General features: G+C 38.9%; 1 protein-coding gene across 3 annotated transcripts in view; it reads left to right on the top strand.

Annotated features, from left to right (window-relative positions):
• The window catches only part of plekhg4 (pleckstrin homology domain containing, family G (with RhoGef domain) member 4), an 85,315-nt gene that overhangs the window by 7,963 nt on the left and 59,483 nt on the right, over nt 1–17,869 (top strand). For 2 of the 3 annotated variants that reach the window (XM_079810477.1, XM_079810476.1), the window contains exon 1: nt 8,193–8,369. The exons of the other annotated variant lie outside the window; for it this stretch is intronic. In XM_079810477.1, coding sequence (XP_079666603.1) covers nt 8,367–8,369 — 3 coding nt within the window. In that variant the 5' untranslated portion in view covers nt 8,193–8,366. Of the gene's footprint in view, nt 1–8,192; nt 8,370–17,869 lie in introns of those variants that run through there. 3 annotated transcript variants of the gene reach the window in all.

Below are 17,869 nucleotides of genomic sequence, written 5' to 3'. Positions count from 1 at the left end.
GAGGCGTTGCAAATATGGCCGCAGAGTGAACAGACTTGCCTTGATAGTGACTTTGATCATACTAAGTGATTGTTTTTTCAAAATGTAAAAATGCAGAAAATGTTCTATGGTGGGTAGGGTTTAGGGGTAGTGTTAGTGTAAGGCAGGGGGATAGAATATACAGTTTGTACAGTATGAAAATCATTAAGTCTATGGAAAGTAGGGTTGGGCATCGTTTGGGTTTTTTTCGATTCCGGTGCCAAACCGATACTTTTAAAACGGTTCCGGTGCCTGAACCGATACTTTTTTTTTTTTTAAAAGGCCACCAAACGAGGTGGATGACATTAAATGGCTTTTTATTTATTTATTTATTATTTAAATTGAACCATTTATTAAAAGTTTAATGTATAGGCCTACTTAAATGTATGAATATAAATAAATACAAAACACAATTTACTTATTTACAAACTATAATTGACATATTTACAAATTCACAGTAAAACCTAAGCCACCCAACTACAACAAGCCTAATATAACTCTAAACAGTTACAGTAATAACAGCAGTCGTCTGTATTCTTGCTCTGCTACAAACCAGCTTCGAGCTTCAGCTTTCTATGAAATATGATCATATTCTCTGGCTAAATATTTTAGAACGCATCGCCTTAATGTTTCCATGGTGACGCGTCATGTTTCTCACATGACACACAGCAGCCGCAATAGCGCTGACAGCTCAGCTGTATCGGGTTTATTTAGTTTTTTCTTTTTATTCAAAATATTCACAAACTTCTTAACTGTGTCACAAACTATCTGATGTTCAAATGTGTGAGTGAATGTGTGTTAGTTGATCTATAAAGCGCAATGGGCGGCGCCATGTTAGTTTGCGCCTCAGAATCGGATCTGCCGGATTTACAACACTTGAGTTCATTCTCGTCTCACGAAATACATGAAAGTAAGTGACCAGTGAACTGGAAGAAGAATAGAGTAAACTATATAGTTACTATATAATGTGCATTTATCTGATGTGAATAAAACACGTAACGTTAGTCAAATTATAACCGTCTGAAAGGATTGTCATTGCCGCTTTCATAGACATCAGTGTGTGTTTTTTGCTAGTAGCCTACTTATGAACATTTAAATGTCTGAAACCTGAAATAAACATGATGTCGTTGAAAACACTGAATAGTTGTCATGAGTTGTGATGTGACCAGCGCTGAGCGTCTGTCTCTGGCTCAGCCAAAGCGCGAAAGCACGTTTGAATTTTGGCACCGAAATGAGGAACCGAAATCTGCGTTCTGATTCGGTCCGGTACATACCGGTTATATAAGTACCGGTGCCATATTGGAACCGGATTTCGGTACCCAACCCTAATGGAAAGTCAAAGTCCCCATAAAACATGAAAACCAGGTGTGTGTGCGCGCTTGGGGTGTGTGGCAGTCTCTGTCCTTCTGCTGACCTTGATCCTTAAGGTTTAGAATTTGTGGGAATACAGGCCCCTGTTAAAAATTATAGAACTGATCTTTCATAGCATCTTTTGTGATTCAGCACAAATCACTCACATTAACGTGAAGTTAGACAGAAGTTGTGTGTCTGTCTGTCCGTCCATCTGTCGCAGTGGAAGTGTCGCAGCTTGAATTTGGCGGTATTTGATGCCAGAAATTCCGTCTTTCAAGAATAAACACTTTTCTCTTTCTCTGTGTCAGAATTGCTGCAGGCACCTCTTTCCTGCAAGCTCCCCTTTCCCAAAGTGCATATTTTAGCACACCTGGATTTATAGGTATGTGGTTTAACTGTTGAATTCTATCTTGGTTCTCACTTTGTTTTCCTCTTGAGAAGGAATCTTTCTTCATTGATGCTCATTCTCTCAGCTTTTTTCAGCACATTAAAACACATGGCATATTCATTCAGTGTGACCTCACGTGTGTTTGCCATTCATTAATCTTTGTTTAATCTTTTTTTTTCATTGCTGATATGGGTGGAGCTCAGATTGTCTATTCCACCTCGCTATATCTCTATTGGCTTTGGCTGATAATACCTCCCTCGACAGATATTGGCACAAACTGATGTAATTGTTATGGGAACACATGAGTGTTTATTCCAGCAGTCTCTGCACCAGTTGTTTTCTTCTCATGATTTAAGGTTGTATCTGTGTTACTGCTTTTTGTCCATCCGTATTGTATAATGGAACAAGCATGTCCTGTTTTGATCAGTCATCTGTTATTCTCTCTCTCTCTCCCTTTCTCTCTCATCTTGTTCTCTTTATATAAACCATGTAATCTAATAAATCTAAAAATAAATCTGTTTCTCTGTCCCTTGAGCCCCTCAGAAAGCAGGGGGCTTCAGGTTAACTAGTATCAGCAGTGCATTAGTCAGTCCTGCCAGACAAACTGCATCTCTTTTCATGTTTAATCACTTAATCAGATTGCGTTCTGGAGAAGCACAGAAGGACAGACGGTCTTGTTTTTCCGTCATTTATGTTTGTAAATCTTGAGAGTGTCTGTGTGTGGAAGCAAAAAAGTAAATGTCAATAATAAGTCATTGTAAAGGTGCACAAAGTAATGTCATGTTTTCAGCAATCACTTTGTTTCACTTACTCTGGATGCAAGCTGTTTTTTTAATGTTAAGTGGAATTGCAAAGTATTCAGTAGGGCACACTATCATACTACTTTTCTACCATGTAAAGATATAGCAGAAATAGTAAGAGAAGTATGGATAGTATGATGTTCCAAATTTAGTTAATAAATGTAAAATGATTTTAAATGAAAAAAATATATATATATATATTTTTTAGGGCATACTATAAAAGTAAAATTATCATTGGGAGATACATACATAGTCTAAATTTTACCAAAGTATAGCATAAAGAAGGATTAGTATTTGGTCCTTACTGGTTGGTGTTATTAGTCGGTGAGTAAAAACCATTTGTGGTTCATTAAAACACAATGTTGGAGATTTGCAGCTTACATTAACAAGCACAAAGAAAGAGGGTGAATATTAAGTCTATGAGTACAGTTCTTCAGGGACCTAGGTGTTTATGTGTTGCACCATTAAGGCCCCGATATACTTCATTTTCCGCGTTCTACTCTGTCTCACGCACAGTTGAGCGTGTGAGCCTTTCAAAGTGTACTCCTTTGGCCGTGAGCACGGAAAGACGCTTAAGTGTTCAAGTCACTCGCACATGTGCTGTTGTATGTGCACCGTCCTGCAAAATTGGGCTGTGCACGGAAATCCGTGGACCCTCCTGATGATGAAAATTAAAAGTCACATGGACAGTGCGTGGATGACCAAAGTATACTTTGGGCTTTAGTTTATTTCTCTTTTGCTGGCTGCCTGAGGCCTGGGTCTGTTGTGCTGCTACACAAACACACTGATTCTTATCTCTGGTATGTCTGGAGAGGTTTGTAGTCTTCCTCATTTATGGCCTCTTTTACCATTTAAAGGTAAGAAAACAGCTGTAGTGATCATTTGTCCCCATTCCTTCCTTCCTTTGACTATTTCTTCCTTCTTTCTGTTGTTTGAAAGTTATGCTGATTAGTCATTATGTTATCGGACCTCTCCATCACAAGACATCAAGCACACGCTCACTCTGGCCTGTAGAGGTAGTCCTTCCCCTTGCCATATACTCTGGTTTTTGTATGTGTGTAAAACCTGCTGTAAAGATGTATGAGCTTCTGAGATTTCCTCTGGAGATAAGTCCTCCCGCCTCAGACCGATCCAATTGCATGTGAATCAAATAATATTTTCCTGTTGTTCTCAATTTTATTAATTCAGAAATAGTGTCTAGTCGATTACATTCAGTATAAGAGCTCCTTTTCACTTTACATGGACTGATTTCTGCAGTCTTGAAGCCATGGGCATCTCTGTAGAGCAGCTCAGTGGTTATTTTACCTCAATCTCTGCTCTGCTTATATAGCCTGTGATAAAGTGTGCCACACACACACACACACACACACACACACACACACACACACACACACACACACACACACACACACACACACACACACACACACACACACACACACACACACACACACACACACACACACACACACACAGGAACTGAGTATTACTCCTGATGACAGCATTGGGTCATATAATGAGCCATTAACAAAGGGTGCAACACAAGAACTGCTTTTTGCCCCATGGCTGAATATCCACTCTCCCTCACAACAACAGTAACTAAAACAGCGTTTTCCTCTTCCTGCCATACAGCGACTGTGTGGACTTTATGAGATCATTTTTGTGTCTGTTTACAAGGTAACATATCAGTGTCAAAAATGGTTAAAGTCTTACAGGGGGTAGACGGAATGCACAAAATACACACACGTCCGGGAATTGTAATATATTTGTATTATGTTAAGTTAAACATATACAACACTCAGTTGATACTTTCGTGAACAATTCAAAACTCCCTTTCTTTTTAGGGAAACACAATGGCTGACATTAGTTGCCATTTTTTGACTGTTTTATATGCAACTAAGCTGTAAATACTTTTGGAAATGTGAAATACAAATATTTAAGATACAATGTACAGTACATATATTGGTCATGTTTTCTCTTCTCTTTGTTTCAAAATGTTTCATTTTAAATGTAATTGTTTTCTGACATGGCAGTAATTTGGTCTTTTTTGAGGAATCTTTCCTACATGCCTTTTTCTAGTGTGCAGCTGGAATGTTAGTATGCATGTTCCAGTCACTGCAGTGCTTTGGCTCCCCCTGGTCCCCTGCCTTTAACCCCTTCCCTCAAGCCCAGCTCTCCACAAACTTTTAGTGAGAGAGATTCAGACAGCAGAATTCTGTATTTTCACCATGAGGTACCTGTTAAGAGGTTTATTATTGCACCTCAACTTCTCAAATAATCTTAAAGTGAAGTGCGTAAGTTCTGTGCCCTTACTAGTGACACCTATCAGAATTGTTTTCTCAAACACTCCTGCTGCTTCCGCTGTGCCCATTAAAAATATGATAGGTTAATAATAGGATAGGTTATTATGAGTAGGGTATCCATGGCAGTACTGCAGTATTATGTTGAAAAATAAATAAAAATACATTGTTTAATTAAGTTAACTTAAAGGTGCACTGTGTAAATTTTAGCGGCATCTAGCCATGAGGTTGTGGATTGCAACCGCCCACCGTTCACCTCTCCCTTTCAATGCACATAGAGAAGCTACAGTGGCCGACACAGGACAAAGATGTCGTGGTCTGAGACAGCAGAGAGTAGCTAGCGCTCTGTAGAGCAGTTTGTCCATTTAGGACTACTGTAGAAACATGACGGCGCAAAATGGTGACTTCACTGTAAGGGGACCTGCTGTGTATGTAGATAGAAATGGCTTATTCTAAGGTTATAAAAACATAACGGTTCATTATGTAAGATCTTTATACACCACTAAAAACATAGTTATGTATATTATATTGCATTTCTGTCAATAGAGCCTCATAAATATTACACACTGCATTTTACAAAGTAAAAGAAAATATTTTTTTAGATGTTTGAGTACAAAGTAAAATGTACAACTACTTTCTACATCAGTAATGACTTTTTTAAATGTTTAATAAATAGATAAATTGTTTAAATGTTTAACAAATAGATTAGTATGGTACTGTACCAATGCTATTTGGCCAACGTCGGCTGTCCATGTGAGTCTGTCGGGCTAGTTTTTGCAGTGTGTTCCACACGTCGGCAGCAGTGAAAAATCACCATCAGGGCCGTCGGAGAGAGAGATCACTCTGATTGGCTGTTCAGTTTTGCGAAAAAGTCAGTACACAAGAATAAAAGCAAGCGAAAAAATCAGGAAGGCACAGACAGAAGGCTATTGTAACGTTACATCATCTTACCTGAGCATTCTAATACTTGAATATTTTCATAACATGAGCCACTTGGAATGAAGAAAGTGATCAGCATGATAGATATTCATAATGGTAAGCAGACGCTTCTTTGTTTCCATTTTTGAATGATGAAAATAGAAAGAATATACCTGCTGATATAGACAGTTATTCCTACACGCAGGTGCAGAACGTATGTACTGGTTGGCAGTCGGCTGTAGTCTTTGCTGTGTTTTCAAAAGCAGTTTTTTGTTCCAGAACGCAGCCGTCACAAGGCGAAAAACACAGTCGACTTTCATTGCTGCTAGTTATTTGACGTCGACTTGGTGTGTCACGGCCTTAAAATGCAGCATTTATTTATACACTTACAGGGGTCCCTGGCCCATCTCTCTATACATCAAGTAAGCCTTGGCCTGTAAATGGTTGAAGACCCCTAGTCTAGAGCCAGAGGAACATGTGTTTTTACAATGCCTGGTTAAAAGTAAATATATTTTAATTTAGGAATGGTCACATTCTTGACATTGAGAGTTTTAGTGAGGCAGGGTCGTACACTGCACAGACTCTATTTATGCTGAACCCCTATATAAATAGACAAACCTAACCCAGTGATGACTTAAACACACAGACCCACATATGTGGATTCAAATTAGTAAGACCTTATTTCAGTGTTCAGGTTTATGTGCAGCTTGGTACCAAGCTGGGAAATCTCCTTTGTGCTCTTGCAGATCAGGCTCAAATAAAAGCTAGATGTTTGAGTTTCAGGGCTTCGCATGCTGTTTCCAGGGGAAATATATATACCAACGGATGTATTTGTTGACTTTTTCAAAGTGATTGATATACTTGAATGTGGGTTAATTATTGATTTAAGAGTCCTGTCAATGTTACTTAAGAAAATCAATATCCAAGATGACATTGAAAGGAACTGGTTAAAAAATGACTTTAACCTAGCTTTCATTGAACCCATCATATGTGGCAGGTTATCAACACTGAGTTACATTTGTATGCATATTATAATATATAGAATGATTTCTGAAGGATCATGTGACACTGAAGACTGGCGGAATGGCTGCTAAATATTCAGCTTTTCCATCGCAGGAATACCTTGCATTTTACAATATATTAAAATGTTGGATCCCTATTAAATGTAAAAATACGTATGTAGTGTAATGGTCGAAAAAATTAACTACAGATGGAAAGAGGCATTCAGAATTCTAAAGAGAGAAAAAAGGATTCTGCGGTACAAATAATTAATTAATTATTCAATTAAAACTGTGTTTTAAGATTCAAATTAAGTTAGAGGTGCTTTAATGCAGCTTAGACCAGCTGTGCATTTGACTGAGGCATTGACCCCCTGTCCTCCATGTTCACTTTACCCCTCACGGTCTGTCTTTCTCCTTGTTGATCCCTTCTCAGCTTTTAGACAGTGGCAAGCAGATCAAGTGTCAATCACTCATCTTGGACTGCCTTTCTCTTCCCACTAGAGCTCCGTGTCTATTCACTGTGTCAGCAGGGAGCCAGTCTCTGGGTGTATGTAGTTGTCTCAGTGAAAATCCAGATTACAGTGATTACCACTGTGCTTCCTTTAAAAGCCCTGTGTGGTAAATGTTCCTCACTCATTTCTGTTCTTACAAGTAATTAAATTCGACTGAATTATGTATTTTGGTATGTACAATTAAGGTCACTTAAAGTGAGTTGGATGCTATTTTATATTATTTATTGTTATATTTTCACATTACATTTTAATTCTAGTTTAAGTTGTAGTAATTTTGTGTGCTTTTGTCATTTCTACCATTTCTATTTACCTTTATTGTTATTTAATTTTTAGCACATTTTGTACTTATTTCTGTTAACATAATTCATATAATCTTTATATTTTATTTCAGCTTTATTTCAAACACAGATTTTTTTTTGGTATAGTTTTAGTTTAAATAGCAAAACTGGCTTGATGATTTTAGCTGATCCAAATTACTTTTATTTGAGATAACAACATAATTTAAACGAAGAGGATGGTTCACCTAAAATGGTTCATTGACATAAAAAACACCACCACATTTTTCAAAATATCTTCTTTTGTGTAAATACATACAGGTTTAGAACTACAGGTTTAGAACTACACAAAGGTGAGTAAGCGATGACTTTTCGTTATTTGAGTAAATTATCCCTTTAATACTTTCTTTTAATTGTAAATCACTGAATATTTAATATGTAGTTTGCATGTTTGTGTTGACCCCCCTGTTTCGCTATGTTTTGATCCAGCTTTGTTCTAGTGTGATGGGGTGGGCCTTTTGAGCTGTGGGTGTGTCCAGAACTTTCTGAGTGACAGGCAGAAAGGCTGTGTGAGAGGGGAGGGCAGAGAGTGAGGGGCGGTCTCTACCTCGTGAGCTGCTGCAGTGTGTGGGGAGTGTGTCAGTGTGTCGGAGACCTGCAGTTTGGAAGGGTTAGTGAGCAACACACAAACTTGCCCACTCAGCACACATGCACGCACACCCACATGCAAACGCGGCACAGGACGCCGCCGGACTCACTGGAAAATGAATCTAATTAAGGGAGGGACAATCAGCCTGCAGCATGGTGAGTACAGACAGCGGTGGAGTTTAGAGGTGCTGATGGCTTTACCTTACGGGGGTTGAGACGGGGGAGGGGTGTGAGAGAGGGGGATACTGTTACTGTTTTTACTGAGTTTTACTGTACCACTGCTGATTACATGTATATCAACAGTGTGAGTATACTAGAAGAGAAGGGTTTAGCTAAGTGTGAACCTCTTTATAGTGTTGTAGTTTGCTGGTTATCTGTGTTTTATGGGAACAGAACCTTTAGTCACTGTATGTTTTTAATGAGCAAGTTGTCAGAGTGTGTGTTGGTGGTCTGCACTGTCCTTGACGCAGGTAAAGCAGCCGAAGGGAGCGAAACTGTGGATTCAGCATGAATACGCTCCACTGAGAGCTGACTGCGTTCTGCTGTTTTTCTGTAGGTTTCATAGAGCCGGCTTGAATATGTCTGTGTGTGACCTATCTTCATGACTATCGGGGTCTTCCAAATGTGTATGTGTGTGTGCTTAGGCCTGTCACGCCAGCTGTTCTCTGCATTACACTCTTCTCCTTTACATCTCAGCGAGCCTATAAAGAGGTCAGCCATGTAGAGAGGAAAGGAAGTGTATATGTGAGTGCAACACACTTGGCCTTTCGCTCTCTTAAAGGTGACTGCTGCCCTGAAGGTGAGGAATGAAGGCAATATGTTTCATCTGAAACCATATTTTTTTCATCAAAACACTGACATGTGTGGATTCAATTTAGCCTTGTCTTCTGTGTTTTGCCAGGTTGATATTGAAAATGGGCCCAGATGGAAAGAATGTAAGATGGAAAGAGGGGAAAAAAGAATTGTTTAGAGTAGAAGTACATTGCTATTAGTACACTCGTATGTTCATTCATAAGTCCAAACCACAATTACCCTCCGAGCAGGTTGCGCTGTGCTACATCTGCTTGCTGAACCACAAACATTCATAGTTCTAACTCTTTATGAGGCACTTCCTCTGACCTGAAGTGTATCTTCTCTAAGAGCGCTGCTGGGCTTGTCCTGTGAGCAATCGCTCTGTCTCTGTCCTTGTAATTGAGTGAGCCGGGTACAATTTACAAAGTCAATCTAAACATCCAACCCCCCAAACTGCATATGGTTCAGTTTTTCAGGAAACTATGCAGCTCTGGCTCAGTGATCTGTAGCTTATAATAGCTGTAGAGGTAACTGGAAACAAATGCGTTTACAAGCTAAATAGCCTCCTGCTCGTTCATTCAAGTCCACCTATGCTTGTCAAGATGCCGGAGCCTTACATTTTATTGTCCTTCATTGTTTTTTTTGTGTTTTTTTTAAATCTCTGGGCAATTTGGCAGTTAAGCGATCTAATTCAGTCCACCTCGCTGTATAGACATTTGTCCAAGGGTCACTGGGTTATCTACTAGTAGATGTGTTTGAAGAGTAGGTTTACTCAGATGCTTTAGTGAGGTCTGAGGTTTGTCTGTAGATGTGTTCAGGAAGAGAGATTTTTCCTGAGCCTGCTCTGATGTGTTAAACTTTAACCCTTCAGAGAAAAGCTGCATGCTTAGAAGATTTCATGACTTTTGACTGAAGAATTTCACCGCTCCGTTCTTCAGGGGCTTCGTGAGGAAGGCAGCTGCAGGGTTTTTGATGAATAGGGGGTCTCAACAGTAATAACAAACATCTTGTCTACAATATTTCATTTGTAGGCATGTTTGTAAATGTGTGTAAATGTGTGTGTGTGTGTGTGTGTGTGAGGGTTTACTTAAAGGGATAGTTCACCCAAAAATGAAAATTAGCCCATGATTTACTCACCCTCAAGTCATCCTAGGTGTATATCCTCGCTGCCCGATGAAACTCACGTATGTCCAAACGCTTACTTTTCAGGAAGTGAAAAAAACACCGTATTTCAAAAACAGTTGAATGTAGCGTTGTCATACTTGGTACGGCATCTATACATGTAACCATATTCTTGTCAGTGTAATGATATAATCCACATTTGACCAAAATTGAGTTTAAATGGACATACGTGCATATTTTACAGTAACGGTGGTCGATACGCGTTCTTCCAATCATTAATTAGAATGGCCAAGTCGCGTTTCATATTGACAGAGGAATACGTGCTGGACATTCTCAGCCTCTGGCAAGCGGTGATAGCAGTATGAGTGAGGCATGTTCTAGTGACAATCATGACAGTAGCATTACAGGCTATAGTTTGATCAGTTTGACTAAGAAAAAAAAGGCTGAATCTAAGGGCCCGTCCACACGGAGACGCGTATCACTGTATACGTATACATTTTTTATCGTATTGGCGTTTCGTCCATACGGATCCGGCGTTTTGGGAGACTGAAAAACCGCTATTTTTTTTAAAAACCGGGTCCTAAAGTGGATAAAACTGAAAACGACACCCAGCCAATCCGTATATTTTGTGAAACGGTGATGTCATCACACCACGTCCTGCGCAGGGAAGACTTAAAGGGGATACAACTACGGGCACTGGGCATGCGCACATCAATACTGCGTTGTTTAATTACTGTATTTGCATTATTGTAAGGGTATGTTTAGGGTTGGGGTAGGTGTGTGCGTTAATAAAACACATCTGGTAAGTAGCAAATTTATTTATTGTTATTTTATTGTGAGATTTTACCTCACCCTTCGACTGTTGCCATACCCCTTCTAGCACAACTCTTCTTCTCCGTTTTTAGTGTATTTCTGTGGCAGAATTACAGTGTCACATACTGGCCTGGCATGTAAACTACATCGTTTTGAGCTGTTTTCATGCTCTCGTGTGTACGCGGATATTTCTTGAAACGAGGGGAAAAAAAAGATCGGATAGGGAAAGTTCTGGCTTCGTGTGGACATGGCCTTATCAATGAGACAGAGTTTATTTACATACTAGCAAGCAAACTAATCTGTGAAGAACTAGATTAGAACTAAACTGTGGAGAGCTTCAATGTCGTACTTTCGGCTATCCAGTGCTGAGCTTCGATGAAACTTCACGAGACCGGCGAGACCGGCGAGATGCTTCCACAGGGCGGGAGATACGCGGCGTGATTGACGGCTTTGACACCAAATGGATATACGTGAAAATCAGATGACGTGATTTCACAACTTTTCATTGGCCATTTAGATATGTGAAGCATGCTGTATACGGAAATGAACCTGGACATTCAATCCGTCGAAAAATCTCAAAATCGGCAAAATGGACTTACGTGGTTTTCATCGGACAGCGACGATATGATATTCTTCTTTCAGGGGTGTCAATAAAGGCCTTCTGAAGCGAATCGATGCGTTTGTGTAAGAAAAATATCCATATTTAAAACTTTATCAAGTCAAGTTCCAGCCGATCGCCTTCTCTGGAAAAGTGTTGAAAGCGAAACTCAAGATGCGTACGTGACGTCATGACGAGCGTACCTGGTCGCGTTAGTCTTTCGATCGACAGAGCACCTTTCAACAATTTTTCCATAAATTGAACAGGGAAGGCGGTCTGCCGAAACTTTACTTGATAAAGATTTAAATATGGATATTTTTCTTACACAAACGCATCGATTCGCTTCAGAAGGCCTTTATTAACACCCCAGAGAGGCGTGGAGCACATTATTTGATGGACAGATGCACTTTTTATGGACTTAGAGAGAGAGCAACTATTACTGCTATTATAATGCTTGGATTCGCCTGGACTTTTGTAATATAACTCAGATTTTATTTGTCTTAAAGAAGAATATCATATACACCTAGGATGACTTGAGGGTGAGTAAATCATGGGCTAATTTTCATTTTTGGGTGAACTATCCCTTTAACTTTAAGGCCCAAGAAGATATATCTGCCAGTATGGCCCTTTTAAGTTATATATATTATATATAAGCCAAATATATTAATCAAAACATATAACCCAGGGCTCCAGACTAACTTTTTTCACTAGGAACACAGTGGCCCCCAACTGAAAATTTTAGGGGCACAACCAGAAATTTTAGGTGCGCACACCGTAAATCAACATGCAAACCAAATCTACTAATTTCCACTGTATTACTAATAGGGATCGGTATCGTTAAGGTTTTAATGGTATTACTACTCTTACCCATACTGCTTATCGATCCGGTACTTTAACAGTATTTTTATCGGTTCTTTTTATTATACTTTATTTATTTATTTTATTAAAAAAAAAAACATAATTAAGAACATAATTAACATGGCTTTATAATCTGAAAAGTAAAATATCCATAGCAAAAGAAACCGCAAAGTTTGAACAAAAAAATAAAACATCTATTTGTAAATGGACCAGTGTGCAGGCATTCGGAAGGTCTGCTAACATTAATATTACAGTAAAGAACAAACCTACAAAGAAATCTGATAAAGTAATGAAATGTAAAATAACACTGCATAGTTTTCACTGTATAAATTGATAGATTAATGCTTATAAAAGCTAAAGTTATTAATTCAAGAGATGTGAATATTTTCTATTTGCCTTTTGTTCGATTCGAATGAATGGCTCAATCGTCAGCAGGTTTATTAGACGCTGCCCCTTTAAGACCGATCGAATGTAGAACTAATAATATCATATTCCCCTATTTCTCCAAACTATTTACGCCCATTTAAGATATAAACTGTTAAAATAACTACTCTCCAATCCGGTCATTTTGACACCGGCTATTTGTTGTTTATTTGATGGTTTAGACGCGCACACGAAGCCTAAAATATTAAGTGCATTTAATAGCTCTTTATTATCAAACACATCGCGCAGTTAAGCAACAGTAGAGACTGCAGTTTACAACAATCACTGAATCTGACGTTTAGTTTAGGTTTAGGGAGAAATGAAGGGAAGAATGATCGACAGAACACGGCTATAGGAATAGTTTTACCTCATACCATCTTTTTATAATTCTTGGAAGCCAAAATCGAAAATAAAATTAGATTAATATCACAGCACATCCCTAAAGTTTAAGCAGACTAAACTTTTGTTTAGTTCTTGGCCATCGTCACTCAAGCTGACTGTGGTGTTGTGTTTGCTGTAGCTCCACGTGAGAGAGCTCGCTTTCTCTCTCTTCTGGATTTGCGAATGGCAAAAATGCATCACGGACAAATGGTTTAATATTCTCTCATATAGAAACGGCTGGCAAAGATAGAATTTGCCAGACATAACGTCTATCAATTATAATTAGTAAGTGTATTTTCTTAATTTCTCCAGTACCGACAGCAGGCAAATTTACTGGTCGCACATGTGCGACTGGATGTAAAATTCAGTCGCACACTCTCAAATTTTAGTCGCAAAATGCGACCATTTAGTCGCACTCTGGAGCCCTGTAACCCAAAAATATGATCAAACATACAGTACATTTGTAAAAATATTATTAGTATAAATGTTTTTGCTATTTCAATTAGTTGTTCTCTTCTTTAATATATTTTAAAATGTAACTTATTTCTGTCACATGATCCTTCAGAAATCCTTCATGGAATCCTTTGTGCTCAAGAAATAGGGGTTGGCCGATAGGGACAAAATCTTATATCATGATACGTGTCATTTTATTTCACGATAACGATATATATCACTGTGGCGAAGTGGACGAGCGAGAGACATGGGAGGAGCGAGCGAGATCGGTGTGCGTGATTGAGAATGAGCATCACCTGCGAGGCACACCGGTCTCGTTCGCTCCTCCCATGTCTCTCGCTCGTCCACCTCGCCACAATCACAATATAGTTATTTTGCTTTAAATAAGCAAAAATAAATGAATTTTGTCCAACATGCCTATAACTTCCTGTCCACTGGTCATCTTTGGGACAACCGTTACATACAGACAACTCAAGACATGGAATAGCAACAGAACGCTATGCAATGCTAATGTAATTAATGGGATCAAGCTTTGACTTGTTTCGTTTGAGGCATTAATGCTAATCATCAGTCATTTGCATGCCATTTCATCTTCTCACGCTGAAGTTACAATATGAGCACAGACTGTCTCCAACCTTTAGTAATTGTCTTTAATGTCATTAGCTGCATAGATATTGTCTCATAGTCAGAGGATTCCACAACATACAATTTGCCATACAACTTATTAACAATATTAAATTTACATACATGTGAAAAACATGGGTGAATGTTTCTATGGAGGGTCTTTGGGATGTTAGGTTTGAGTATTGCTGAGTTGCTATATTCTAAAAGCAGATAACAGAACTCTCAAGCGGAAAATATAACTGCGTAATGAATCAGTGTATTGCTATGGAGCTTGTTTTGGTGGCTCTTGTTGCTTCAAGAATGCTGTCACACCCTTTGGGTCTCTATCCTATAACATGGTAATCCCAACACACTAGGCAGGAAAGAAAACCGTTCTCTGTGGAGCATTTGAGGAGGAAATGAATGGTCCATTTGTAGAGGAAAAGATGAATGGGATAAATAAATTGGATACATAAACATGTGCACACGTTTTAGTAACATGTAAACACTGGTGAATTCTCACTACCCTTTTATACCCCATGCCATATTTTAGCAGAAACTTGATCATATTATTCAAACTGACCTGTTAGCTTACTCATAAAGTTGTTAAACATAATTGCCCTCAGAAACACAAATCCAGGTTCAGTTGTAATCTACATTTAAAGGATGGGTAAAGGGTAACTGAATGTCCTAGAATATAGGCTTTACTTTGTTATCATGTAATCCTCTGAATTGTGTTTATGTTCACAGTTGGTGCCCATTGCTTGTGCCAAATGAAAACATAGGTGACCCCCAAACCCCCCCATTTATGTAACCCCTTCCACATGATCTTACTCTGTCACATCCTGCTGAGTTCAGCCCCAGACAGTGTCTCCACACAATCCAGCTCTCAGCCAATGGAGTCTCGCTTCACAATAGTAGAGGCGAGGACTCAATCCATCAGTGGCAGAGGGCCAAAAGTCAACGTTTTTTTGTGTGTTTGGCTCATGAATAGGCTTTGATCTCAATGCAGCCGCTCTGAAGTTGTACACCGTTCTGGAGATTAACCCCAAAGACCCGAGGACTCAAGATTTTAAGTTGTATATTTGACTGATTATGTGCCAGTGGGTTTAGATAGAGTCCCATCTACAAGTTTGGATTTCAGGGAAAGACTGATTAAAATTAGTTGGGATTTATTTTGAGGAGACACTTGAAGCTAAAAGCTGCCGGCCCCTTAATGAATGTGTATCATTTAGCAACTGCCACTCAGCCATCTTAAGCCATATTCACTCATTCGGGATTTATAGAAGTAGTAAATAGAGACATGACTTTGCCTGACAATTAATTATGGCTTACTTTCTAGAGATAAACTATGAGAGAAACTATTTTGAGCTGGAGAAGTTGTGTTAGAAATTACTTTCAAGTAAAATATTCATTTTGCATCTTGTTGTCACCCTATATATGTGTTACTTAAAGGCAGCATGAAATTAAAATTCACCCTGTCTATTTTGTAAATGCATGTTGTAGATCTTATTGTGAACAGTTCATCCATGTATTTTTCTTTTGTTTTATTTGACTTCGTAATACTTAACTCAAATATCATAAATTATTATTTCTGTGAAAACAAAAGGCTTCTCTCAGGTGACGTATGCCAGACTTCTCCAGTCATTTAGTTCACTTAAACCCGCCCCTGCACAATCAACTTCAAGTTTGCATTCATTTTCAAGTTAAACGCCTCAAAAATCTCAAAATCCAATCAAGAGCCAGTGTCCCTTAATTTTCTTTTTCTGTAATCTGTTTCACTCCGATGCACGTCACAATACGGAAGAAAAGATCCATTGCACTGTTTCATTGCGATTTAAATTATTGCTATATTCTTATACCATATCCTGGGCCCTGTGACCGGAGGGAACACTTGAGTATTTCCTACTCATTGGATTTAAAGGGGTCATAGAATGGTACATGCACTTTTACAAGTTGATTATACGGAAATGTGTGTTGGCAGTGCCTGTACACAACCATCCTATAATGATAAAAATACATCCAGTGTTTTTTTTTAATATCCTTATATATTTTCCCCTGTCTCAAATCGAGCAGTCTGACCGTGTGACGTTACACGGTGTACGCCCCTCCTAAGATTGTTGATTGACAGCAGCGTTTCAACACAGACCCGCCCTGAGCGAGCTGTCATCAGTCCGCCATTGTTGATACTCTGGAGCAGAATGGCGTCTAAGCGATTGTGGTGTTGTGTTTTATTAACCTTTATATTAATCTTTGCAAATCGCTTGCACGCTTCACGATGAATGAGGCTAAAGTTTACAGGGTAAGTTACATTACGGCATGCTTTCTGTGTATGACGCTCTCAATATAATTCAAAATCCCACGTTTATAATGAACAACGCGTTATGGTTGTTATTACAAACTGTGTATTCGGGTGATAAAGTTAACGTGGTAACACTACACTAAGCTTACTTTTGTACATGGTTTATAACGGTGTCTGTTACTGATTAAGAAGTAATGTAAAAAAAAAAATCTTATAACATAACATCAATCTGTCAATGAACTAACACATCAGTAAACACATAGCAACTACGCTACTCTGCCAGTACAAAGATAGATCAAAGTGACATGACGTTAACCAACCATTCAGAAACGTCCTGTTCGAACTTCGATGGGTTCGTCATCTGTTCCTGGTCCGACTCCGGTTCAAAATGATAAGGTTGCTTAGCTGTGTCCTCAGAGACTCCCGTTGCCATTATTTCTCGAAAATATACCCTCAAATGTTGTCAAGGCAACACTCCACGTGTGTTGTGGTGTTGTGTCGGGTCGAACCGAACGCCCCACAGAGCAGAGGGGGCGGGGTGAGCAAAGCTCATTATCATTTAAAGTCACATACACTGAAATGACTTGCTGAAAACTAAGTTGGTTTTGACCAGGTAAAATGAGTGTTTTCTTACAATACTAATGAGAATTTTTAATTAAAGTATATTACAAACTTTTCATTTAGACACTAAAGAATCATATTAACTTGTACAAAAATGTCATTCTATGACCCCTTTAAGCAACAGCCCCTGTACCATGAAATTGATTTGATATACCAAGTACTTCAAAGAACACTGTTGTATTACCATGGTAAATGTCCATAAAACCTGGTATTGTTAGTGCAGCGATTTCATCAAAAATCTCAGTGTTGTAGAATATAGATTACCATCCTGTCCCAAACTTTCTTGTAAGTTGGGCGAGAGATTCAGATGATCCGTTCTATGTTTTCATTTCAAGGTAAGATAAATGAAAACACACACACACACACACATCCATTGGTCACACTCTACAAGGCCTTCAAGAATGACTGTAGGCCCCAAATAGTGCTAATGAAGGACATTTGATTGTTCTGAGTCGACAGCTGTAGATGAGTCTTATGAGCCTCTTATGAGTCTTGGCTTGTTTAGGCACACTGTTTACAGCTTCACAGCAGTGGCAGTGTGAATCAGAGCGCTGGCCTGACGCCTCTGGACCAGCATGTGGGCCGTCTGAAAGGCTGCCACTCTTCAAGCATTCAGAGAACTCTGATGGCATACTCTATATTGCTGTCACCATCTGAGGGTAGTTTTTCAATACTCCTATATCTGTACAT

This window comes from Gobio gobio (assembly GCF_949357685.1).
Source record: "Gobio gobio genome assembly, chromosome: 2".
In the NCBI taxonomy this organism is placed as follows: domain Eukaryota; kingdom Metazoa; phylum Chordata; class Actinopteri; order Cypriniformes; family Gobionidae; genus Gobio; species Gobio gobio.
Note: the sequence above shows the minus strand (reverse complement) of the source record. Positions and strands in the feature narration are given on the sequence as shown.